Source organism: Ischnura elegans, chromosome 2, assembly GCF_921293095.1.
Source record: "Ischnura elegans chromosome 2, ioIscEleg1.1, whole genome shotgun sequence".
Lineage (NCBI taxonomy): Eukaryota > Metazoa > Arthropoda > Insecta > Odonata > Coenagrionidae > Ischnura > Ischnura elegans.
This window is the reverse complement of record NC_060247.1, coordinates 81,007,621-81,035,408: the sequence shown is the minus strand read 5'-3', so window position 1 is coordinate 81,035,408 and position 27,788 is coordinate 81,007,621. Positions and strand designations below refer to the sequence as shown.

The 27,788-nt window shown below is 38.0% G+C and overlaps 2 protein-coding genes and 1 long non-coding RNA gene across 4 annotated transcripts; 1 reads left to right on the top strand and 2 right to left on the bottom strand.

The window, feature by feature from the left end:
- Positions 1-4,269: 4,269 nt before the first annotated feature.
- On the bottom strand, positions 4,270-27,755 carry LOC124154057. The gene is made up of 8 exons (XM_046527555.1): positions 27,113-27,755; positions 26,903-27,037; positions 26,077-26,447; positions 21,341-21,633; positions 19,778-19,961; positions 8,082-8,247; positions 6,752-7,104; positions 4,270-4,656 (listed from the first exon to the last, which is right to left on the bottom strand). The coding sequence occupies exons 1-8, from the start codon at positions 27,429-27,431 to the stop codon at positions 4,474-4,476; spliced, it is 2,004 nt and encodes a 667-aa protein (XP_046383511.1). The 5' UTR covers positions 27,432-27,755; the 3' UTR covers positions 4,270-4,473.
- LOC124154059 lies at positions 9,035-14,397 on the top strand. Its single transcript, XR_006863817.1, has 2 exons — positions 9,035-11,333; positions 12,271-14,397. It is a non-coding gene; the product is annotated as an uncharacterized LOC124154059 (long non-coding RNA).
- LOC124154058 lies at positions 14,169-17,536 on the bottom strand. Of its 2 annotated transcripts, XM_046527556.1 has the most exons (6): positions 17,476-17,507; positions 16,654-16,722; positions 16,450-16,583; positions 16,052-16,246; positions 15,497-15,965; positions 14,169-15,253 (listed from the first exon to the last, which is right to left on the bottom strand). In XM_046527556.1, exons 2-6 carry the CDS (start codon positions 16,700-16,702, stop codon positions 15,009-15,011), a joined length of 1,092 nt encoding a protein of 363 aa, XP_046383512.1. In that variant the 5' UTR covers positions 16,703-16,722; positions 17,476-17,507; the 3' UTR covers positions 14,169-15,008. The 2 variants fall into 2 exon arrangements, with proteins under 2 accessions (XP_046383512.1, XP_046383513.1); XM_046527557.1 differs by having other exon boundaries at positions 15,497-15,959; positions 16,654-17,536.
- Positions 27,756-27,788: the final 33 nt, after the last annotated feature.

Genomic DNA, 27,788 nt, shown 5'->3' with positions numbered 1-27,788 from the left:
CGGCCACCTAAACACTGCGCAACTTCACCAATAAGGCAATCTTTCGTATTTTACGCGTAGAATGAGATGTTTGCATTACGAAGTGTACCCGCTCAAAATTAACCTCCTTATTCCCCTAATCTAGTCACTTCGGAGGGGGGCTTTGTGGGCTTCAAATCCCCTCCCCTCCCCAATTTTTTTTTTTTCGCTTGAGGCGACTACTCGCGATACATCTGCTGAGGAAACGACTGGCGCGCCCGTCCTCACCGAAAATTTTTCATTCAGCTTTGAATTGAAATATCTCACGAATGAGGCTTCTAAGGTAAATAAAAAGATTGCCTTATTCAAGGAATACCACATCTATACTCTTTCACGACATCCGCATCCATCCTTTATCACGACATTCTATGTGGTTACATTTCATAATGCCTGCCAATAACTAACGATGAATTTAACTTTCAGCACCAAGCAAACGATACATACCGCTGACTTAATGAAATGTATGGTTTTTAATGCGTGCGAATTGACCACAAAATATCAGTGCAGGCAACTCACATACATCCAAGCACCCCCGGAAGCAAATTTCTGGTCACGCGCCCTAACCGAAAATTTTTCATTCAGCTTTAAATTGAAATATCCCACGAATGAGGCTCCTAAGATAAATAAAAAGATTGTCTTATTCAAGAATAAACGCGGACCAGCCTCCGGCCGACCTTCAAGAGTCATCCGCAAGTGCACATTATGTGCGAAAATTCCATGGAGGAAAATATTATTTGCTTTGACCGGGATATAAACCCGGGTTCACACGAAATTTGCGCGAGGTGTTCCTACCTCTCAAGGTCGTTTCACACTGGGCACGTATTGCACGACCTAATTCACGCATGAACGTGCAAGTATTTCAAAATGCATTCTGCAGAGCCTTAAAATGCATGAACGCAGGGAGGTGACATAAACCCTGTTCCAAATCTATAATGATTGCTCGCCCGACTGAGAAAAAGATGCTCCTCAAGGGTGTGCGATTTCGTACCCCGTGAAAAACAGGCTTCAACTATCACGACATCTTATTGCTCTGCTTAGTTTTGCGAGAATCCGGAGAGCTCGTGGGTTTCGAGGGCGACTCCGGGTCAAGGCAAATTATGTCTCCTCCGAGGAATTTTCGCACCCGCAGTGCTCTTTCGGGTGACTCTGAAAAAGGTACATCGCAGGCTATTCCGCGATATTCCCTTGAATAAAGGAATCTTTGTAATTATCTTAGGATACTCATTTGTGGGATAGTTAAATTCAACGCTTAAGCTTGAAACATTTTCGGCTAGGGGACCGCGGGGTTTCGTGGAGCGGGGTCCACAACATCTCAGGGCGATTTAATGTCACCGGCTCGCAATGGCTTTGGTTCACCTAATCCGAAATCAAGAGCCACTTTTACGCATTTTTATCACGATTTACCCGGAAGACTATTTCCATGATTACCGGTGTACATCCCTCGTCATTAAGAAGGGTGAACCAGATCCAGAACCTCGAAATGCCTGGTTTCCTGTACCAACTAATTCGGTTGAAATCTAGATTTTTTTGAAAATTCAACCGATAAATGCACCACGAATTCGCCTATTCTTTAATCGAAGCATATTCGGTCTCGCAAGAGCGCTTACGTCCGCTATGACCCCATGATTACTTCCTTAATTTCCTTCGATGTATTTCCAATTACCTCTCCGCCCCTCTATTTGGCCTCATATCCTAAAAAGTGATAAACGTAGGCATCTGTGGAGCAAATTTCACGGCGAATTTCACCCGTTGTTTCCTCCAACAATAAGGCAAAGCAGGTATGGGCCCCAAGGGTTTTAGGAGCACCGCTGGGCCTCAGTACAGGTATACATGCAAGGGGACCATCTGCTTGTACTGCCAAAAGGCCCCCAAGCGCGTAGGATCCGGCGCTGATCAAACGCGGAAAAACATACGTGGCGAGCGAGAAAATAGGACAAAAGCCGAGGGAGAGAAACTTCTTCCTCCAAAAAATTCAACCATGATGATGAGACCTGAAGATGAGCATCGCTCACGGCTTCATGAAAGTATGAGTTCACTGGATAAATGAAAGAGCACCCGCAGACGACTACGACCGAAAGTACAGTTCCTAGCTCACGAGGCACATCTGCTAAGAATATTTAGGAGGCGGTGAAACTGCCGAATCAAGAAAATAAAATTTCAGACTTAGGAGGCTATAAATAAACGATGCTATTGGCACCGGGGAATAGGATGCTCAAACGTCTACTCCGGTTCAATTCACAAAATATCACAGCAGACGACTAACTTAACCAGGTTATCCCGTCTTCCAAAGCCCATTCATAATATTGCGAGTACCGCAATCGCTTCTCCGTAAACAGCAAGAACAACACTTAAACTAGAGATCGCTCAAAATGGCAAAGCGACCGCGCTATTCAAAATTCACGGAGAAAACGATGCCATACACACAGCAATAGTGCACAGTAACAATATTTCGAAAAAAGTATTAAAAACACAGCACGATTTTTAACTTGAGTAAAATATCACGGTCGATAGCGTAACTGTAAGCATAGGGACGGCATTTCCGGATAAACAGGGGTCCATTGAGGTAGATGGAACTCACCGCTGGGTAACAAATATTTAATTTGCCAAAAGATCACGAAACGATTAACGGAGGCTTGCCGTCTGATGAGGAAAATAAAATATATTTCCACGTCAAGGACCAACCATATAATCAAGATGTGACATTTCTTAGGAATCGCATGCGGTTCCCTACTTTCACATGCGCCGAAAAAAATTTGACGCTCACATCACCTGTATGACAGCTTCTTGTACCTGGTTGAAGGGTCACCGATGTTCCCTCAAGATCCAGGATTCCTGTTGAACTACGATGAATAAACTCAGGCTTCACTTTAACAAGTTTGATAACTTACTGCACCATTTCAAATGGAGCATTGACGTTCACAACACAGCGTAAAACCGATCGAAACACCGCATAAATGCGTATTACACGACACTGTCACACTTCCACAGCCAACAGGTTATGATTACTTTCTACGGCAGCAGACGCTTTAAATACGAGTGCTGACACCTAGCAGGCACGGTGAGAAACCTAAAAATTGCACGGACAATTGAAAGACTAATTCCGCTACTGAAGACGGAGAATATGGCTGTAAATACTTCATGAAAATTCCCTTGAATTTGTCCGCAGACAAGGTATAGGTTTACGTGAAAGTTAGCATTGACTTTTCCCTCGTTAGGAATTACAAAAACACTGAACTCAGAAGAAATTATTCACAATTTAAGGAAAACCCTGAGGTCCGTATCCTGTGCATTTTTATTTTGACAGAGAGGAAATATATTTGGTACGCTACAAACATCTAACAACATTTTTCAATCCCGAGTGCAATGCTAGAAAGATCCCTTAAGACATCTGACTTGGATAAATATATGCTTAAATATGGTTAATGGGAAGCTGTGTAATCACGTCGACAATCCTGCGGTTGGTTTGACGAAGCTCTCGTATCATCCAACCTGTTTTTCATGCATCTTTCCCGTTTCAGCCTAACTTGTCCTTCATAGTTAATAAGACATTATTTTGACTTGGAAGCGAAATAGTTACCTTATTTAGTGCGTAGTACTGAGGCATAATTGAGCAGATTGTGTAATTTATTCTGGTCGAAAGCACTGGTTGAATTTTGGCTGTTACTAATGTCCAAATACCACCTTGCTAAACGTAGACAATTATTTTCTAAGCAATACCAGTGCCTTCAAAATTACCCTCTTGGTGCTATTTTCTTGAATTATATACCTTGTCATAAACATCAATTCCTGCACAAAAAATTAACACAATCGATTATTCGCATATTTACATTAGCACTGATAGATTGAAAAAATGCCTTACACACAAAATGGTTCAGACAATATAACCATTAAAAGTATTAAGGTAAAGTTCAATATGTACTTGATAGTGTCAGTATCACAGAATTGTGTGACTCCGAGTGCCTTTAAAATTAGAAAATACTCTTCCAGGGATGACAGCTGAGCAAGAATTTTTATCAACAATTTTTGATGGGCTTGCTTTTCCATTGCTATCAAGGACACTATCCATTATTAATGAAAATCTTGATATCTCCAATAGAGTAGCCACACGAAAATATTGTAAATTCACACCTCGTGGTCATCGTAAAAGTAATTGTCATTCATTTATTTCATGATCTGGGAAAAAACGAGATACTGCACAATATTATGAGTCTTCAAAAATAGGTTTATGGAAGGGAAAGCAAACAAATAATATAGCATCCACAAAAATGTGTATAAAATCCATAAAAAGAATACAGCAATGTAACAATCCACAGAGACAGAATTGTGACAGTCACAAGTTTCGACCAACTTTCAAAAAGAATAAAAAACAATTTTTTCAGTAAAGAATTGATTACTGATTTTCCTGAGACTATTGAAACACACCCTTGCATTAATGAAGAGCACTAAAATACTTCACTATGAATTGGCAGTATTTTCGTCCTCGCAAACAAACTCTAGCAATTCCTCGAGATAAGCCTGGTTACCAGAAGAAAGAGGAGTGGATAGGGCTCTGTTGATTTCTTCCTTCATTAGATGGAACACATTCAGGGAAGAACTTGTCTGACTCACTGTATTGCTGCCAAAAACTGACCAAAACCTCTGTAATGAATAAGAATTAAATTAGCCAGAACCTCCACACAATGGGGGTAATCATAATGTTTTTTTGGGATAGAAAAATAATTTAGGGGAGCCTTAATAATGCATATTTCCATAATAACTCATTTGCTGGTGAAGCTTTGAATTTGGTGTAAGGGGAACCTTTCACTGAAACAACTTTTAGTGGTAGCCAATTATTATGATAAAATTTTATTTACAGCTTTTGCTGGGACAGATGTTTAGCAGCAATTTAAAATAATCAAGAAATGATATCAATAGCCACAATGATATTTTTGTTATTAGGTATTTTTATATTTCATCATCATCATTTGTCAACAATCCTAAGATTGTTTTGATGCAGCTCTCCATCCCTCTCTCCCAGAGCCGGCCTTAGGGTGGGGCGACCGGGGCTACTGCCCCGGGCCCCGCGCTTTGGGGGTTGTGGAAAAAATCAAAATATACGATAGTTTGAAAACGCAATTTCAACTATTACTGTATTGTTAAGTCCGTGCTAAACAAAAAATAATATTATGAAAAAGGAATAATAATGCAGTAATTTAAAGTAAAAAGCGGGCTTTTTATTTTTATTTTACGTTATAATTTTATGAATAAATATAATTATAAATTTTATTTGAATTATACTATTTTGAACTCAACTGCGTGATGGTATCATAACGGCATAATTACGAAGTCTGAATTTGGGAGGGGAATACATACTTAGCCAGAGAGTGGTAGGGATTCAAAATGCTCGAGTTTGTAGATGGGGTATAGAGTTTAATATTTTAAGTGAAGGGCCCCGCACTGAAGGTTCGCCCCTAGCCCTGCACCTGCTTGCGCCGTCACTGCTCTCTCCTATCCGCCAGCCTTTTCATAGTGAAGTATTTCTTCTCTCTTATATCCTTCATAACCTCTCCCATGTAACTCATTCAGGGCCATCCCTTGCCTTTCTTCCCTTCCACCTCTCCTTCTACGATTGTCTTCATCAGGCCATCACGTTGGACACTTGAGTTTTAAAAATGGTCCAAAAAAGTTAAGCAAATGTAAGCTATTATGGAAAATGCAAGCTTAATTTAACTTGTACACCTTAAGTGAAAACTGAACCCAGATATAATTACTTAACTACCATTCATAAAAAAAAAGTATTGAAGACATATGTATATTACGTGGATTTCCCATATCAATCTACACCCTGTTTACCACCCATGTGTTCCCACCTGATCGGGTTCAAGCTTTGCAGTGAGATAGAAAATGAAATTTTAATGGATATGTGCGTTTCTCATTCAGCATTAACCCTTTTACTGCCAGCCCATTTCAGGTGGGATGTGCGAAGACTGCCAAGGGTATTTTCCGGAATTTGAAACATTTCAGATTTTAAAATTTTTCAGCTATTTAATTTTATATAACACATCTAGATTTTTTCCCAATACTTAATATATAATTATATTTTATAACCATACGTAGATTATGAGGGTTTGCTTACATTACATCCGTTGAAAAGACCACAATCACGAAAAAAAAGTCAAATGAGTCGGCCCCTGGCAGTTTTCTCTCAACCAGCGAGGGCCAATTTATCGGCCCGGTGGCAGTAGAAGGGTTAAATGGGCCCAAGTATTCGAGATATTTGTGGAATAGAGTATAGGTGACACACCTTGAATTACCTGCCTACCCCTTGGCACAACAATACATCCCCTGTATGCCTCTCCAAGGCTTTCCCTTCGAAAAGGCAACGGAATAGAAGTCTCTGAGTGCATTGTACATCTGAAGGAGGAAGAGTCTATATTTTTGCAATGTGGGTTGCATATATATTGCTGGTGTTTTCATGGTACTTTACATTGCAAATATAACTAAAACTAGGGCCCATTGGATGTTTTACAAAAACAAGCATCCCTTAATTTTCATTTTCTATCAAATTACAAAGTTTGAATTGGACCTGGAGGTAAAGCATGGGTACCTTCTCTTGTTAGTGAAATTATTATTTGCCTTACTTTCCAGACAGTTCTGGAAGAAAATTGCAGTGGAGAGAAAATGTTAATGAGAGCAAATCAAGGAGTCAAGTCACTGAACCTCCCATCACCACAGGGATCATAAGACCACTAACCTTTAGTGTAACAGATTTAGGGTCAGTGCGAATAGCATCAGCAAATGCCCTCAATGCACCAAACAGGTCTTTTTCATACATGAGAAGATAGTGGCCTTTGTTACAAAGTGTCTGTACTCGGTGCGCCTTGGACTTATACTTTGCAAGCATGGCATCCAGCTGGAAGAGGGGGCTACTGTGGCTGGCGCAGCCAATGCCAACGGGGACTCCTCGGATAATTGAGTAGCGTCCTACCCCAACACCGACCTGCACGCCTGATGGTGGTGCCCCCAGGCGCTGGCCCGTCTCAAGGCGATGCTGCAAGGCCAAGAGGCCCAGTTCAGCAGGGTAGTTCCCCACTCCATCATGGCTACCTGTCACACGAACATACATAAGTGTGGAAAAAAGTGTTTGTATATACATATTAAAATGCAATTCACAAAACACAAGTCACATGAGCCAAATCAGAAGTAAGTTTTCAATTGGGCATTTTTGTTTCTTTCAAATCTATATATACAAATGATTGTCTAATTGCCCTTAATGCATTACTACATCATTCATTTGATCGCTATGAAAGTTTGTAGACTTAAGGTTTAGATGCTATCTCATTTTTTAAAACTGGCCCTCAGTTTCCAAGAGGTTAATAAGGCAAGCATTGGCTTCATTGGAGTAGGTTCAGTTTTTGCCTTTTAAAAGTACATTAAATTCTTCACAATACAAATTCGAAAGGGCCAAGAAAATGGGGACTTTGTTCTAAGGGGTTTCAGTATATGGAGGTGATATACAGGTAGCATTGTTTGTAGATGAGCAAAAAATACATATACAGGTTAAAAAGGTGAGCCACAATATAGCAGCTACAGTAGACCCTTGTTGAGATGTGTTTTGAAATAACAAGAAAATCTCACCACAGTAATAAACAAAACATATCTATTACGTAGAAAGTCCTCCGCATGAATGAAAAAGTTACTCGCAGATGGATACAAACATATAGACATACTGTTATTGTAAATATCTAATTATTATAACTGGCATCTAAAAAATTCAGTCTTCCTTAAAAAATTTTAAATTTTAGCTCAGGAAGCACAAATTATCTTCACTCTATCAAAATCAAGCCCATAGAATTTTTTATCATAAATTTTTTCTTTCAAGCTAAAAAGCCTTTCTGAACACACCAAATAGAGGCAAGGCAAGTAACCTTTTGGCTAATACTTTCAGCCTTGAGTAGAAGCAAGCCTTCCAGTATTCCCAAGGGACAGTACTATTTCTAAGCAATTGTTTCCCTTCACTTCATTGTTAATAGGGACACATAATTCTTTTGCTAAGTCCACTGTAGCTGATTCATCCCACTTACCAGAAAAGGAGCCTCCAGATACAGCTAATGCTTTCTTGTAAGCATCAATTGCCTGCTCAAATTCCTTTCTGGATTCATAGTAATAAGCAGCATAGTGATTCACCAATGAATCATTTGGAGCCAAGTGTAAAGCACGCACCATATATTTCTCTGCCAAATCCATATCCTTTAATGCAAAGGGTAACATAGGTAAACAATTACCTCTCACTAGCATGAATACATCAGAATAAATATTAATTTTAAGTGTTTATAATTCCAATTCAAAGGCTTATTAGCAACATAAAATCACAAATTATATTCTAAAAGTATCAAATACGGCACAAAATGAAGTGCAAAAAATTCACAGATGGAAAACCAATAGGCTGTTTTCACACAATGTGGCAAAAGTGGTGCCAGATACAAAATTATTCACTGGAAACTTTCATCGGTAGATATCTAGTCTGACACTGGTGCTAGCAATGACCCTGGCAAGTGCAGCTGTTGATGCACTAGGCAAATTGGAAGCCAGTCCCAGACGTAGGTTAAAATCGGAGGGTCTGCTTGATTCTTAGGATCACTGTTATACTGGTTCTGATCTTAGAGCTGGAATCAGAACCAAAGTTGAAATTGTGCAAAGTCAAATTTTAAACTTTTATTGAGTATCAAGGTCCTTTTCACACCATTATAGGAATAGAGAGGATTTAGTTACACAAAAATTTCACTTCATGAAGTAAGGCATCAATCATGTCCTCCAAAATGAGTAAAGATGAATTTTAAAAAATTCGATGGCAAAAATCTCAAACTGGAGAGCAATAGTGAAGCCTATTGTATCAAAGTACACAGGAATTAGAATAGACAGCAACCAAAATGATGTCTCAACAGCAGCTGCCAGCAAACAGCAGAGCCACCGAAAGATATTCATGCAACAACTCCTTTCATTGGCTATTTCACTCCTGGGGGGGTGTGCTCGAAATCTTGCGGAATAATTCCACCCAGTAACCAAGGGGTCACGTGGTACAATTCCGTCTGATTTCGACGGAATCGGAATTTTGGTGTGCTTGAACTTATCGGAATAATTCCACCCGGTATCCACGGGCGGAATTATTTCACCCGGGATAGACAGTCCGGAATGGGTATTCCGATTAGCAACAAGATAAATAAGATGGCGAACGCTATGCTTAATTTTGCGAGGCTTCGAAATTTTGATGAAGAAGATCTTTTGAATGAAGGGCGGCAAAGAAGATATAGGAGACGAGAAGATCCATTTTTGTTGAGCGATAATGAATTTAAAAGTTTATATCGCCTAACCAAAAATTTAGCGAGAAATTTAATTGAAGAACTTGAGGGATACTCGCCTCAAGTGCCACGAAAATCGGCCCTTACGATGCAAACAAAGGTAAGTTGGCTTTTTTACTCACTTTTTCATAATATCTGTGAGTAATTTTGTAAGATTTTAAGTGAAGATATATCAATGAGAGAGAGACACCCTTTTTAGCGCTGTGAGATAGCTTATACTGTTTGCAAAAGCTATCTGAATGGCTATATTAGATGGGAAAAACATATGACTAGAAGTTTGGCAATTTAAAGTTAAGTTAAAAGCTTCATAAGGCAAGTGTGGCGTATAGAAAGTGAACAGAAATGAAAATCTTCTTTTTTGAGTGCTTGAAAATGCCGCCAAAATAAAATTCTCACCGCGATACGCGCATATCAGTGAACCTTTTGTTTAGAAATGTTTGTCTAGTTGGTAAATACGGCCTGCTGCGTGAAGTGATATAGCTGAAGATGTACCTCTCTTTGAGAATGAAATTGAAGTAGAGCTGTGAAATCTAGAAACTTTCAATTAATTCACTGCAGCTGTGTATATGTGCAGATTTATTAATTCGGTTGCTGAATGAATTCGCATCTGGGGAAGTACTATTTTTGCAGTTATTTGCATATCATGATGTGCAAAATCTTGTGACTGACCCATTTATTTAATATGAATTCTATCAAACTTTTTACACACAAGCGATGTTATAAGAAATCTTTAATTTATCGAATGTCAATGGAAATTGATGAGTATTTCGTACATTTTCTGTGGATGGTATTCATTTCGAGTGTGTCCATAAATTCATTTTAGTGAACATGTATTTTACGCACGGAAAAATGAGGGAATGAGATTTATTTTAACTTCGCTTGACTAGTTGACTGTAATTATAGAGTGATTAGTGGCGTGGTTTATTCCTTTCATTAAATCTGGAGAGTCATTTATTTTCAGGTGTTAGCAGCATTAAGATTTTTCGCAGGTGGACCATACCAGTCTAACATTGCAGAAGATTGTTTTACTTCAATGAACCGTAGTTCCGTCAGCAGAAGTATAGAGGAGGTGACGAATTTAATAAATGACCATCTTCTTCCCCGCTGGGTGACCTTTGACCTGTCACCAAACTCAATAGCTTCCTTAAGACAGAGGTATTTGTTAATGTGTATGATGATTCGGAAATTTTACTACTGAGATTGATAAGTATTTAAGGGTAGTTTGAACTACCAGATTTTAGGTCATCAATGTCGACTTAGTGATTTATACATTGTCTTTTGCTCAACTTATTAATTTTTTAATATTGTGTTTTCTTCAGATTCTTTGAGAAATATGGTTTCCCAGGCACTATTGGAGTAATTGATGGTACCCATATTGCCATTGTAGGTCCTCCTTCAAATCACCCTATTTACAGAGAAAGGGACTACTATAACTATAAAAGATACCACTCGGTGAATGTGCAGTTGGTAATTGCTTGCATAATATTACCTTGTGCATGTGCCAATAATATAAAAACCTATAATAGAAGCAAATAATATAAAAACCTATAATAGAAGCAAATAATATAAAGTAGTCATACTATTTATCTTGGAGGCTTACCATTTGATAAATTTGCTGAATTATTATAAATTATTATAAGGATTTGAAACTAAACTCCTGTGTGGTTTGGCAGTTTTACCATACTATATAGTGTGATTCACCTCCTAGGTGAAAAACTTCTAATTTTCGGCATTAAGTTAGTTTCCTTTAAGTAATTCAGAAGCATCTCGTAATTATTGCAAGCTTGTAATTAGAAATCTATTATAAAATTTACTGCACTATCAAATTCTTTCATGAGGTATGTGATGCAGACCTACGCATATTAAATATTAATTCCAAGTACCCGGGTGCCACCAATGATGCATATATATTTGGAAATTCTGCCTTGAGGCAGGCCATGGTGGATGTCCAGCAGAGGTCAAAGGTCTGGCTACTCGGTAATGGTTCCATAACCTAATATTTTTGACATAATATATTATTCTTATATAATTTTACTATCGAGAATGATAAATATTTAAGGGTAGTTTGAACTAGCAGATTTGAGGTCATCAATGTCGACTTAGTGATGTTTACATTGTCTTTTGCTCAACGCATTAGTTTTTTAATATTGTGTTTTCTTCAGATTCTTTGAGAAATATGGTTTCCCAGGCACTATTGGAGTAATTGATGGTACCCAGATTGCCATTGTAGGTCCTCCTTCAAATCACCCTTTTAAATGGTCTAATTAATCTAACTAATGGTCTTTCGCTATTTATCACTTGATAAATTGTGCTATCAATAACATTACTAAGAACTTCATTCACCATGCTGAGGTACAATCATATTGTAGATGCTTGTGTATTATTATCATTGAGAAATCAGTATATTTGTGCATATAATATCATTTATGTCCTTGTCACACATCCAATTCAAAATATCACCATGTTGCAGGCTTAATTTATGTCAGATTTGAGAATAGGTAAAGTTGAGAATAGGCCAGCATGAGTTTTTGCTGGTATTAATGCACAGTCAGACATAATTAATTCTGCCTACATGTGTTAGAACAGCAGCAAGTGTGCTAATTAAACTGCTTCAATTTCTATAAGTAGCTCTGCAATCCTTCAAAATATGTTTGCAAGTGATGTCTCATCATGTTAATTGAATATATTGAGCTCCTATTTACATTTATAACACCTTTTGTAGGGAATGCATTGACAGAATATACTTTTTTACTTTAACTACCATTGTAGATGATAAGATTTCTGCAGCTTGATATTCTACAATTTAAAGGATGATTAATTTATAAATATGATAGTTTGAGTTTCTTTGAGAAATATTCATATTTTTCAGATATAAGAGCGTAAAATCTAGTAACCACATACTTCATTTATTCAGGTGATAGTGGATATAGGCTTGAGCCTTGGCTACTTACGCCTGTCTTAGGGATGGTGATGCCGAATTCCCCTGAGGATAGATACAACAGAGCCCTGAGGAGAGCTAGAAATACTGTTGAACGATGCATTGGACTTCTTAAAAGTCGTTGGAGGTGCTTATTGAAACACCGTGTTCTTCACTACATGCCCAACAAGGCAAGTAGAATTATAAATGCATGCGCTGTCCTGCACAATATGTGTTTGGATAGAAATGTGCAACTTGAGGAAGAAGTAGAAGAAGAAATAGAAGTTGAAGAAGGTCCTCAACCAAATATTGAAGGTGATCAACGTGAAGGGAGGGTGGTTAGGAATAGAGTCATTGCCACTCATTTTTCCTAATTATTTAAGGTTAATGATGACATGAATTATTTAATTTTGAGTTTTGTATGGTTTAAATATTGTTATAGTTTTTCATTTTGTTAAGATTTCTCCTTGTTTATGACTGGAGTTCCTCAGTTTGTTTTCCTGGCTGTCACATACGTTTTATAGTTGATTTTTACGGCTTCCACTTTTCCTGAGGACATTCTTTCCTTAGCTTGATAGCCTTGTAGGTAGTGCTTGGGTACTATCTGACATTCTTAAAGAAAAATTCTCATAGTGTGAGGTGGCTCCCTGACAGAGTTAAACAAATTTTAAATGACTTATGGTGGGAGCCGTTAGAGCCTCCTAGGGTACACGCTAGTCTTACGTTGCTGGAGCAATTAAGATTAATTATCTTTCATATTGATATGCTGAGAATACTAGCATAGAAGTAAGGAAACAATTCATCAGATGTTACATATGGAGCATGTTTCTCTATGGAAGCGAGGCTTGGATGTTGACAGCAGCAGAGAAGTCAAGATTGGAAGCATTCGAAATGTGGTGCTACCGAAGAATGATGAAGATAAAATGGATTGACCGAGTAAGCAATGAGGAAGTGCTAAGAAGAGTAGGAGAAAAGAGGAGTATCCTTAAAACCCTAAGGAAAAGACGGGACAACTTAGTTGGCCACATTGTGAGACATGATGGCCTCATGAAAACAGTCGTAGAAGGACAGGTGGAAGGGAAGAAAGGAAAGGGACGGCCACAAATGACTTACATGGGACAAGTTATAAAGGATGTAAAAGAGAAAAATTACGTCGCTATGAAAAGGCTAGCAGATAGGAGAGGGGAGTGGAGAGCTGCGTCAAACCAATCTTAGGATTGTTGACTGATGATGATGATCATATTGATATGAAAGACATCATATGATAACCACATTATATGTCTGGCTCCAACAGAATCGATAAATTAAGTAAGATATCTTGCCAAACGGATAGGTATTGGAATTCGTTTTCCCCCAAAAAATAAAGGACTTTAATAAACGCTAGGTAGAAACTCGTATACCCCTTAACCCCTTATTTCTTCTTTTTTATTTTGTACTCCATTTTCTTTTTGTGGTGGTTGGTGTCCTAACACACTCCTACTTATGCTTGTGGGGTAGTTTGTAGATGTAAGTGTCTGCATGTGGCAGAAACTATATAATTATGCTTGGCAAATTGATTCAAGGTCATGAAGAACTCATATGACTAAGCTGAAGCTACCTCCCCTCCAAGTCATTCCAACTGCCATTTATTTTAGCACATAGTGAGTAATTTATTGTCATGGCAGATAATGTTTTATAATGATTCTAATAATACTTTAGGGCCTTGTAAGTGTAAAGGTTTAGTCCTAGTCTCATAACCAAGTGTAGCTACCTGCACTCGGAAAGCCTCATATGTTAGAAAACTTCTTAACAGGTGACTCTAATGAGACAGCATTCATTCCACATTAAGTTGACAATAAAATGAATTGGACTTGCTCTGACATCAGAACCAACCCTGGGCTATAAAAAGCTGTTTCATTGAAAACTGAGATAATTTTGTTTGCAAAATAGAATGAATTTGGATGTTACTCATTCACAGATACTTATGAACTTAACAGCCAATGAAATATCATTCAAAGGTGTTTTATGTCTGCTAGTATCTAGATTCATAGTCAGAAAATTTTTGCCAAAACCTTCTTTTGGCATACTTTTTTGTACTTAGTTGGCTCATTCTATCAAAAATGTGACATGGTGATCAGAAGGCAAGACCATTAGAAAAATGAAGCATGTTGGTTTTATAGAATATTGAAGTTTTTGGGGCAAGTCGTTTCCTTGATTTATTGATGATTCCTCATGAGTTGGCTTGTGCAGAGCAATAATTAAGTTGGTGGAAATTGTAATGGCATGTATTGCTAAACTTACCTCTTAAGTTGCCTTATCAACTAAAATTAAAAATGGAAATCTTATGCCATTGCAAATGTGTATAAAACATGGATGAAGTTTTTCAGTTTTTCAGGATGAAGTTTTTTGAAGTTTCAGAATTTTGAATAAACAGTTCTAAAAAATGTTTGTTTATTATTTCACAAAAAATTACTAGTTATTGGTATGTATTTGATGTGTTATAGAATTTATGGCATTAATTCAGCAGCATAAAAGGGTATTTAAATGCATTAGTTATTGGCGGTCCCTATATCTCTTAATGAATTAATCTGAAAGAATATTAGCACCAAATAACTTTTAAGTCTGCAGCCATTGCTAAACTTTTATATTTCCTGTTGAGTGGACTGAATAACCACCTTAAAAATAAATACTTTATTTCATTTTAAATAAAGACTGTTTAATTGACTATTTAAAAGAATTGATAAAATATGTTTCTCTTATGTTCTATTATTTTTCTGGAGGCATTTCCGGATTAAAATTAATTCATTGAATTTTCTTTTCTTAATTTTCAATTTTTCCTTCTCTATCTTCATCATCTCCTTCCTCATAGCCTCCTTTGCCTCCAGGTTTCTTTCCAATATCATTATTTTTTTTTCCTTTAATTTTAGCACCTGTTGCTGCATTTCCAAAAATGACTCATCCCTTTCTTTTACTCTCATTTCTTGTGAAGTTTGTCCAGTTTCTGCACAAAAGAAAAACTTTTTCAAAATCTTGCAAGGTATTTCTATCAACTGGTGTTTAAAATCAAATTACTTTATGATATGAACCCATTCATGACTTAAATTTTTTTATGCACATACTTTAATAAGTAACGCTATGCGATTCAGTTGACTAAAGTAAGTAAGTTGATTCAGTAAGAAAGTTTTTACCTACTTATCATGTTAATGGCGGTGTATTTGCATTAGGTAATTAGCTCAGTACTTACTTTTTCTAGTGGATGTGTGGGATATGGTACCTCTATTGACATTTTGGGTATCAGAGGTCATCTGTTGGCCGGTTGGGTTTACAGTAGTGGGAGCTGGCTGTAAAATTGGTTGCAGAGAGGGTATGGAACAAGCCTTGTTTTCTATGACAGAGGAGGATGGCATAGTGTGTGCATGAAAGTTGGTGGTAGAGGTGCATGGTATTGGCTGCAAGTTTGGGATAGAGGCAGAAATGCGAAATTCAGACTCAAAAGAGGATTGCATGAGAGAGGAAGGGGGTGTTGGCTGTGAGTGCGAATGGCTGGCAGATGTGGGTGGCAATGGGTGTTTTCTATGTTGGGTAAAGGAAGTGGATGGCAATGGTTGTAAGTAAGGTTCTGCAATAGTATTGGATGATCCTGGATTGTTGGGCATTTGCACATTCGTTTGGGAGTCTGTGGTTATTGACACCTGCATTGGAGTTTCCTGTGACTTAATGAAATTAAGGTAAATTATTGATGTTACATTTTTTAAAAAATTTTAATGAGCAATAATTATTGATTCACCATCATTTTTACCTCATAAGCTCCTATTATGGGTGATTCCTGAATATCACTGTGGCCGCTAATGGCATTATGTCCAATTAGGGCTATTACTCTTTTATGGAAAGAATTCGGCTCTGGTTCCTTGGGGCTCCCTATCCCAGACTTCCTACCCTCTTTCATATAGGCAGCTGCCTTTGCTTTAGTAAATGTTTTTATATCCGACCAGCTCTGTGAACATTATGAAATGGTTATAAAGATTTTTCCATGCTGAAAACACTGTTTTTCTTTCCATTTATATCCTTGTCATATTACATATATCTAATCTACAGCTTAACACAATACTTCTCAATAATTTACCAATGAATTTTAAGTACCAACAATCTATTCTCATTCCCGAAATTAGAAATGTTATGTATATAGTATTTCCTTACTTTCCTCCAACCTTTCCAATTTTTTTTTGGTCCATTACATGCATTTAGCTTTTCGGTTATGTCCATCCACATAGCTTTGGAGTCTTCCGCGGTGAATTTAATGTTCAGTCTATTCTTTGCTATAGCATCATTTCCTACAATCATATTAAATATTAGGGGAAAATTTAACATTTTTTTCTTATTTACAATCGCTGATAGGTGTACCTTCCACAAATTCTAGGAGTATTCTCTTCTGCTCCGTAGTCAATTTCATGATTTTTGTAAGTATTTCACCTACACATAGGAAGATGATATTAGTTGAAATTTTATCAATGAAATGTGTAAGCTATTGAAAGATCTACATCCGAGGCGAAGGAGAGAGAAGCTTACCAGTAAATCTGAAGAACAGTTTGAATCAAATGTTACCATGCACTTATTTAATCAAATTTATTTCATTATTATGCACAATTTATTTAATGATACATAATATTTAGAAGTATTTTATGCCTCCACACGCAATAAATCTTTGACGTATTTAGTGGCGAGCATTCCTTTAACCAGGTACGCTAAATCAATTGATGTCCACGCTATCATGATCTTAAGATACTGTCAATCGGAAGCGATTAATGAACAAAATAACTCGCAACTATTAATCTATCTTAAGGTTAATCTTCACCAGGAGACTCTTATAACCAGACAATATTCCTGAAATCTTCCTTATATCTACTACTATATAAACTCACCAACTGATACTTAAAACGAGGAATTAGAAAGTTACAGTATCACATTTCTCCAAACTTTTATGGAAAGCTAGTCGCATGTCATAAATTTCTCGTAACGTAGTGTAATCATTGAGCAAAGAACTGTAGTCACTTCATAGTTATTTGATTAATATTCAAAACATACTGGACAATGCAATTACAGGCAATCGACTTGCCAGAATTGTACTTAAATGATGGCTAAAAACATGCCACAGTATTTTGAAGAAAGGTTTTCTCTATGGCAAACTAGTTTATTTATACGAATGAAGCTTAAATTCACACCAACCTCGCACTTCCCCTTCGTAAAAACTTACTTCTTCAACACCTGCGACTCTCACCAAGTACAAATGCCAATAATAATATCCGTCACAAATGCAACTGAATTTGTTTACACAAGTTATTTAAGGCAGTTAGAAAAATAAGACGTGATGAATGCGCATTATGTGCAGTGTTGCCATATCCATTCAACGGAATCTCATTTCATCGCGAAGGCTCATTTCGTCGCCGGAATAAAAATTTTCAAGCACACCAAATTCCGGTCGCGTTGCTAACCTGTCGGAATCAACAGTGCGGAATGAAGACCGAGCGGAATTATTCCGCAAGATTTCGAGCACACCCCCCCTGGTAAATTATTTAACCTTTTCCCTACTACACACGTATATATACGTGTGTACATTTCCTGACCCGGGAGACGACGGGCGTGTATTTACGTGTGAGATTTTCCTAGCCAGGAGAACGAAAGCCGCATACGTTTTCTAGCTCTCCCATTTTAGGACGGTCGCAGGTTTATGTCGTCTTTGTCTCGGGACCCAACCCTGCGGGGTTTAGGATTTACCCTCGGAATCCGGGAGCAGGTACCTGGACCCCGTAGGAGACAGCGGCCATACAGTTGTTTATCCAGTCAGGTTTCGAAATTAATATTTGTTCATTTCTTAAGAAAAATAAACTAAGAATTGAATTATTTGTCTTTTGAGCAGTGTTTACAATTTTTAAACGAAATTCTACAATAAATATTAACTTATATTTCGAGTTATGTATAAACATCAACATGGAAATTGTTGCTGCATTAAATGCGTTAATATTGGCCGTAGAACTTCGTTTAAAATTTGACAATGCTCAGAAAAAAATGAGGAATTCAATTCAAAGTCTGCAATTCACGTGCAAGCAACAATCATCCATTTGCTAAATACATATAAGCAATACATAAGTTGACCGCGAACAAATGCCGCAGGTACGGTCGTAAACCCGGAAAGGAGGGAGCGCAACTACCCTCGGAGTCCGAGATAATGCGAAGTCCCTGTGTGGAGGGGTCAAAAAAGGTTCAGCGAGACCCTTCTTAACGAATGCCCTCCAAAAATGCTCCGTACCACGAGAAAAAACAGTCTCTTGGGGCTCAGTACAGCAGTCATGCTAAGACGAAAACTCCGCCATCTCGAAAGGGTTAAGGGGCCCCAAGCGGGTGAGAACCAGAGGCAAACTGTCCCTCTGACTGCACAGTTTTTATCCTCCCTAGTTCCATTGGGATTGAGAATTTGTGCATGGGATAGCAATTTCCCTTGATTCAGTTTGTTTTAATTTTTACCTAGCTATCTGTATTTTTTTAAATGACAATGGCATCCTGACTTATGGAGGGATAAAAATTTTTGACGATTGAGATCCCTATGAAGTTGGGAGTGCAAAGGCTTCTTGTGAAATGAATACTGCAATAGAGTATTATGAGCTGATTTTAAAAGAAAACAACTGTAAACCTAAGAAGCTATCCCTGGACTCCTTTTAGCAAAATCAGTAAGTTGAGTAGCAAATTCAACCAGGAGTAAAGCAGAGGAAGCTGCTGTGTCATCACATCCATTAGGGTAGTGATCATTTTCATGGCATTTTCCCATCAGTTGCACTCAGGTATCTAAAACATTCTCTATGTATTTTCAGATAATTATTTACATTTTTTCATTTACATATGCCGTACGTGGTTGAATTGTTCCCACAGTGCCGTCCATTTCAGAGTAGCCAATAACAGAATGAATTATGCCAATAGTATTTCTTTGTTTATGATTGTTTCATCACTGTAAGGAGTACAGAAGAGAAATGAATTTGTGCTCTCTTTCAAGTTCACCCCTCCTATTCGTAATGCCAGTGAAACTTAAGTTTTGCTCATCAGCTCCTCAATCAATGGCACGGGCTTAAATTTTTATTCAAATTGTGCATTTCATGCACTTTAGAATTGATGAAAATTTAATACATAATTACAGTTTTATTATGAGAAGTAGAAAATATGATATCCTTCAATTATTTATGAAATGAATTGAATTTTACCATTTCACGAGAGGTTTTGAAGTCAAAATTTCATTATTTCCACCCATTTCATCAGTCGACGACATTTTTTCTTATGGTTATTCTAATACTCCCTGAATACAACACTTTTTCAAAATGCATGGCTGGTGTTAAAGGGGCAATACCTGCACACATTTAAAATTAAAGGAATATGTCAACAATTGGATTTCACAAATGCTCATGCTATTCAATTTAATAGAGCAAGTAACATTTTAAGGATAGTTAACAATAGGAATACATTAGAGGAGAAGGGTAATTACTTTGAATGGAACAGGTAAAGACATCAATCCTTTGGCACAGCGAGCATTGTTATATGGACAGTTGGGTTCTTTTGATGCAGCTTGTATATATAACTCTCTGGCCAACTGCGGAAGAGATGCAACATCTTGGGCAGAGAGTACTTCAGGAATGTACCCTTGGTGAGTGATCACAGAATTCAAGTGCCTGCAAAATATGGATAACATTCAAACTATCTAGCATCTAGCATAACACCCAAAAGCAAAAATATGTTTCATCTTACTGAAATGGTTGATATTCAGACAAAAAACTTTTCTTGTCACTTGTCACGTGACTTGAAATCACTTGTTTTCACGTGGTTCCCTCTATATGCCGAACTCATTAAAAAGTGCTTCCACTGAAGTTAGACAAAGGGGAAGCACACACCACTACAGTTGAACCAGCCAAAATTGTACCATGACAGAGGAGTAGAATGAGGGTTAGGGAGCAATGTCCATTGCCCTTCATCGGATACATCGAATCCAAAGTCGCAGAAGACATCGGATCTGGATGCGAAATTTTAAATTATAGCTTCAGTGAATGCAACGAGTGGAAAGAGTTCCGATTCTCTCTTCGATTGCACCATCGCACTACGACACATGACCTACTCATGAACCATTTTGTTTGAAAGCTCTCGCAGGGATTACGTAGCAGAATTTTAGCCGTGAAAATTAAAAAAAGGCGAAGTGTGACTCTTCCCAAGAGTTTGAACAATCATCGGGGAATCTCAGCGTCATAGGATAATAACCACGTTGAAAGTAACTACGTCACAGATTTTAGAAAACCCCCCTCGGCCGTCCATCAACCAGTGCCTCTGAGTAGCTGAGGCGTAGTGCGTGGGGACGTCCGGGGGATCCAGACAGCCCCCTCTCCCCCGAAATATGAAAACACAATTACTTTGCTTCATTACAAAAATATTGAAAAATCGTGAATTTACAAAATTTGTCAAATGAATTTTTTTCCGGTTAAGAAAAGTGTTCAAATTAGTTTAAAACCCTCCATTTAGTACCCTATTTTTCAAAAATGTTCCCCTCTGGTTTTGGACTCCCCCGAACGCAATTCCCGGCAGTCTCACTAAACTGCGGCCTGAAACGATTGCGAGGAAGTGCAATATCCACCTCACCACAACTGAAGCATTTACAGGTGAAACTCAAGTCAGCATACGGTGAGAGTCACAAAATTCGGGGGAAACGTGCATGAGGAAAATTTGAATACTGTCAAATAACTTGAAAGCTTATTAAAATGATTTTTAATCAGCTAAAATATTAAAATGTGCATGAAAATCTAAATAGTATTCCTTTGATTCGATTTACCCAGGAGAAACTTGAATAACTACTTCGCTTTATAGCAGGAATTTGAAAATGCATTTGGATCTGAAAATATCCGTAGATCCGGCTCCGAAAATCAAGGATCCAGTCCGAATCCAGATCCAAAAAAAATCCTGGATCCATCTAACCCTAGTTGTGAATATGGATTCCTACGCCATGAAAGAGGTTCCACAAACAAATTAGCAACAAAATGATTAAAAAACGACATTTTTGACTAACTTGTAGACATCAGCAAGATGTGACAAGGACTCAGCTCCAGGATTAAGCTTTGCAGCACGTTGCAAGGCATGGAGTTCTTCCTCCCTCGCCGGCATGTGGAACTGGGTCTTCCTTCGTTCTCGACCCAAAATCTTTCCCAGGTACAGCGACCACAGCCAACAATCAGGATCGAGGGCAAGCGCAGCTTTAATGGGCACCTGTGCCATTCGGTTGCCGCGATAGCCATATTCCATGAGAACTCCAGCATGTAAGCCATGAACCATAGCCTTGGCTGTAGACCCCAAGCTGTCAAACTTCACAAACATTTAAATTGCACAATCAGTATCACAAATTATTACTCAGGAAACATGAAAGATAGTGAGTGAACCAAGAAAATGGGTGGCATGAACTAGATATCAAGGGTGTATTTGGCCACAAAATTTAAGATTTTACATACGCACAGCAGTAGGTACTTTCCAACATAAAAATATCATCAATGCAATGTATATGTTGTTGATGGATAACTTCACTGAATGAGGTCAAAACTCAAGGAAATACCACAACCTCAGGCTCATTGTGAGGAGTACAAATAAGACACATTTGTAGCAGAGTCCTTCCTTAACCTTTTCCCTACGAAGGCCGTGTTTCCATGGCTTGAATTTTCCGACGCTGAAGGCCTAAGGCCGTGTTTTCACGGCTTTGCAGTCAAGCATGCCAAGTGGGTCCCAAGCACCATTAGGGTCCCTAGGCACGAGAGGTCCGACCCTTTCTTATTGTCTGTGTGGGGATTATCTCGGCCCATTCCGGCACTTAATGTCCCAATCAAGGAAGGTGCTCATGGTCACTCATTTGTTTATATGTTAGAATAACTAAAAACGTACATGTTGCATTTATTGAAAATCAATGCCAAGATTTACATTCTGGATGTTCTGCAGATCGGTTCCAAATTTTAAACGGAACTCTAGCATTCATATTAACGGAGTTCATCATCACCTAGAACAAATTTTGTAAACGCTACGGTTTGATGTTTAATTGTTATTTTTAAACCTTACTAGCAAATTTATAGGAGCAATATTTTTATGATTTATATCTGAAGATATATGTTACTCTGTTAGCCACATTCTCAGTGTACATTTGCGGTGAAATATCCCATTGAACTCCTGTGAGAAAAGCCCTCGTAATGTAATAAAATATGATTCTCTTCTCTTTCGTATTTCGTGCATAATATAAATTTATATTTATCTAAGTGCAATTGATTTGTGAATATAATTTAACCATTTCAAACAACACATTTGTAAGATTAAAGTAGTTTTACGAGAAATTTTCGGGAAAATATTCTTGAAAAAAATTCGAAATGTTTCATTCTCATGTTTTCAGAATGCTCGTGGAGAGCTGACGCGAATGAGGAGTGTGGATTTGAGCATCATGGATCTAAAATATGCTAATATCATAAGTCGTAAATACCTAGAAGTATGCCTGGTACATTGAAAGATTTCATTCCCTTTAAAGAATTTGTTGGTCTATGATATAATGCTCTCTTGCTGAAAACCCTAAAAATAACCGTAGAACTTCATTTAACAGTTCTAGAGGCATTGCAAAATGAAAGGTTTACATTGATGAACTGACATTTGCTGCAATAGTAACAATTAAAAAAAATTAAAATTGCACTAGTAACAATAAACTCACCGCAAAAGTATGCCGTGATGGGCTGCCTTCGGGAAAAGGGTTGAGGATTATATACAGAGGAAAGGGTCCAGCACCCCACTAGGCAAGGTCATTAAGTGGAGGTAGCAACTACCTGGGCAATTCCTTGCCGAGAAACAACTCCGTACAGAACGAAAAATAAATGCTCAAAGCCTTCGTACAGCCAAAAGCAACTTTACGTGAAGGAGCCCGGTGCGAAAGGGTTAAGGAACTACTGTTCGCCAAGCATATAACAGTATGCAATATGTAAAACTCAGCAGTATTGTACTGTCCATAATTTTATGACAAGAGAAGAAATATTTTTAAGAAACAAAATACAAGTGTTACAGAACTATCATGTTATGAAAGGTCTGCTCCAGAAGTAGATTAACCAGATACCTCGGAAAATAAAGAAATAGTGCAATGAAAAATAAATAATGTTACTGGGATACTAGACACTTAATCACAGAAAGTACTCTAGCTCAGGGGCGCAGCTAGGAATTAAGGCTGGAGGGGGTTTAGGTGCAACTAATACTGGGGTGTGTGGGGGTATGGAATACTCATCAGGATGAGTGGTAGGTGCAAGATGAATAAATTGCAGATAAATGGTTCAAAATGATGAGTTTTTATGGCTTTCTGAGGGTTATTATATTAATCTTACACTTTTCTATTAGTAATATCAATCCAATTAAGTAAAATGGATTAAACTTAAAAATTTCTCTGAGCTCTGGGTGGGGTTTATCCCCCAAATCAGCTAATTAGCTAATGCAAACAAAGAAAGGAATAGAGCAGTACGTGGATACCATCCCAGTAAAACCGTCAGTAATCCCAAAAAATGATCTAATGTACAAATTGGGAGAGTAATGCCTAAGTCCTAAGAAGAGTAGGAGAGAAGTCTTTTGAAAACCTTGGATAAAGGATAGTACAACTTAATCAGCGCACACCATCAGACACAAAAGTTAAATGAAAATTATAAATGAAGGACAGAGGAATGTGAAGAATGGCATGGGTATGACGAGACAGCGGCACAGCGAGGAGTGGATTTCGGGGGTTAAAACCCCCCCCAGAGCTCAGAGAAATTTTTAAGTTTAATCCATTTTACTTATTTGGATCAGTATTACTTATAGAATAGTGTAAGGATTAATCAAATATCCATCAGACGGATGTAAAACTCGCCATTTTGAACCATTTATCTTAAAAATTTTCTAAAGGAGGGCCCTAGCAACTCCTGCTTACCCTGGCAGGTATGCAATACCCCCACACCCCTAAGTATAATTTGTGCCTAAAACCCCCCCTAGCCTTAATTCTTCGCTGCGCCCATGTGACGAGATACATAGAGCAGGAAATTAAGGATGTATACCACAAGAATTTTGAAGGTGAAAAAAGATTAGCTTATAGGAGAATTGAGAGGAGAGATGCATCAAACAAATGTTCACATTGATATAGATTATTTTTTCCTAGGGAGTATATGTACTAATTCCATGATTTATAGCTGAATGAAAATGGGTTTCACAGTGAAAAATTACAAGCCTCACCAGAAAATTTTTTTTTTGAGGGGGGAGGAAGAGGTATTTCTCCTTTGGGTTCGTTCCTTCGTTGGCAGGTTTGCCATGCCCTCCCACCTCCTAGCTGGGTTCTTGCCACTTAGACTAAAGCCTGAACCACATGGCAATTTAACAAAGTTCATACCAGCTTTCGATTTTTTCTACCCGGCTTTTCCCTGATTTCCAGTCTGAATCGTTCAAATTTTTATTACTTAATAACAATGTCAAAGCAAAAACTTCTATGCTGGCAGAAGATTACTTTGGATTAGTTAAAAGCACAATAATATGGTTATTCACTCAGACCCCAAAATCGCAATTCATGAACATAATTCGGTAGACAGATCATGGGAAATATAAGTTTCATAACTTTCGCAAGTAGGTGATGACATAAGGAGTTCCTATTCATTTACTTATTCCAGGTGAACCTTTTATGGTAGGAAGAAATCACTCACTAGAATGTAAACAACAAATAACCACATGAGACCCATGAACAAGAGCAATGAGCAGCTGAGAACATGAATGTGCCCAGAAATTATCTTCGAGAGATGCTTCAGTGGGTTGCCTATTCTGGTATTTTTTTGTTTTAATTCCCATGCATCAGAAACCATATATTTTAATTAAAAAGCTATAAATTTTGTTAGCTTAATACAGAAATTTATTGTCATTGTTGGTTTTTATTGAAACAGCTGTAATTATGATGGCTTGCATAGGCATTAGCTTTCGAAAATTTTTTAACTGTTTGGTTCTAGCAGTAGTCATTAATATAATCCAATTTTGAGAAAATTATATATCTGAAACCCTCATATCAGTCAACAACTTTTGAAAGTTAAGAGGCATTTGAAGGATAAGTGCCCCTGGGCTAGTTGCCTCCAATGGAGATCAATTGTGGATAGTTGCCTCAACGGAATAAAATTTTGGGGGACTGAACCCAATAACCCCCAGCAGCTACGTACCTGGCTGAGAAGCGATGACCCACTCGGCATGAGTTTATGGCATCATCATAACTTTTCAGTAAAAAGGGTTGAGGCCATTGATATTTGCACAGAGTGAAATAAATTACTTAGTAGATACTGTTTCACAAAAACTTACCTTGCAAAGCTGAACCTGAACAAGTGAAGCCTGAACACTTGATATTCATCAATATTTCAATTTCACAAGAAGTAGGCGACGGATCTCAAAATAGAGAAATACAAGTCTCTTATTCTAACTCTATCCCTCACTCACTGAAGGATTCAATATAGAGGTTGGTATGATTAGGTGAGAGTAGAGCTCACCTCAAAATAAGCCATTGGCATCACACATTCAGGGCAGGGGAAACATTTCCTTTCCCTGGGCCTACTCGCACTTCAGGGAATTTTGTTTCGGAGTGTCCGGAGGCTTCCCCCAGGATTCGAACCCAGGACTCTCCGATCAGCTGTCCAACACCCCACCCACTGGGCAACCATGATCGTCAACTCTATCTCCATCAAAAATTTTAAAAATTGGAGGAATAAGTCCATTGATCCCTATGGTTTGAAATATTTTACATACCTCTTTCATGCCACTGACAGTACTCCAAGATGAACTGTAAGACCCTTGAAGAAACTTAATGTGAGCAACTGATGCGAGAAGGACAAAATATATTCCATCCTTACGGCCATCCTGCACAAGCAACACCTCAGAGGAATTGGAGTCGCCTTCCACCTGAGTCACAAGCATTTGACACTTGTAAATGTCATTAACAGATGATGCTAATTGCCCCAACAAAGCTTTTTCATATGCCAGTACTAGGTTGATGCATAGGGTCCTGAAGAAGTTATTTTTAACAAGGTGAAACTCTGATTCTTTTGCTGTCAAATACTCAACAAGAATTGATCCATTTCTTTCATTGTCACCATATATCAACTGACCATTCTTGAGTACTGAAAAGAATATCATAGATGAGATTCGAAAGAAAAAGATTTAAAATACATAAAACACTATCTCATGAAACAATAGCATTAATTCATGAAAACATTACACTGGATTGTCTTATATCATCACTCAATATGCATAGATACATACATGGGTGCACCCATCGAGGGGCATGAGGGAGCAGCTGCCCCACCCCCCCAGAACCAAAAATCGCAAATGTCTTTAAGGAAAATAATATTTTTTCAAGTAAATAATTTTAAAAACTAATAAAGAGCTGTTACAGTTTCTTTATAATGTTGATTTCATTCACCTTTTCCGTGTTTATATATTAATTACAACTTGAACAACCATGGCTTCCCCCCCCCCCTAGTTTTCATCCTGGGTACGCCCTTGCATACGTACTAGAAAATTTTAAATGGATGCAAGTAAAAACATACATATACTTCAACGTATAGATACTTACCTGCCCCAGCTATGTCAGGCTTCCATACAAAAGGGCATTCAAGGAATGGCAGACAACTTTTCAAGGACTTCACCTCAGGTTCCACATCTCCATATTTAACTCCTTCATCCTCTGTAGATATCTTATCGCTGGACCCTGTCGGGTAGGAGTTTAAAAATTTGAAAATTTCAAATAATTTACTTGCAAGTCCAAACTGTCAAAAATAAATACCATGTGTCAGCATTATCTGCGTTGGACAATCGTCGTCCCTGCAGACTTCAGTACCCTGGAATTCTGCCTCTTTCCCCACCACGGATGGATTCTTCAAGCTTTTACCGCAATCCTCACGTTCGACATTAGAATTATTTTTATTGGGGGGATTCCTCTCTTGCGTTAACCGTTTACTCACGTGGTTATTTTCAGAGCTATCTTCCTCAGACGGCACTGACACCTTCACTTCCACCTTTTTTGAGGTTTTAATTTTACAGCAACACAAATACTTCTTGGATAGCCGATGAAAAAACCCTGGTGCTTCTGGTTCTATGGACATATTTTAACGAATATATGTTGACAGTTTTCGAGAGCCAACGAATACAAAAGCGTGCAGATCCAATGAAATTATAAATCTGTCGCATATATTAGCAACAAAATGTTTTCCTCAAAATTATTATATGCACGAACAAATGCACGCTAATCTGTACACCGGAAGAAAATCAACGAAATGACGTCCATTCTAGGAACCAAATCGACCCTCTCATTCGATACAATGTCAAGAAAAGTCACTAGAAAAAATTTCCTGCCTCAGGGTTCCCCTTCCCCGTTCCTTCAACCACGTCTCATGTTTCTGCAGCAGCACAACACCCCTCGACCACTACTTCGGCCAACTGGCAACTGAGGACGACACTGT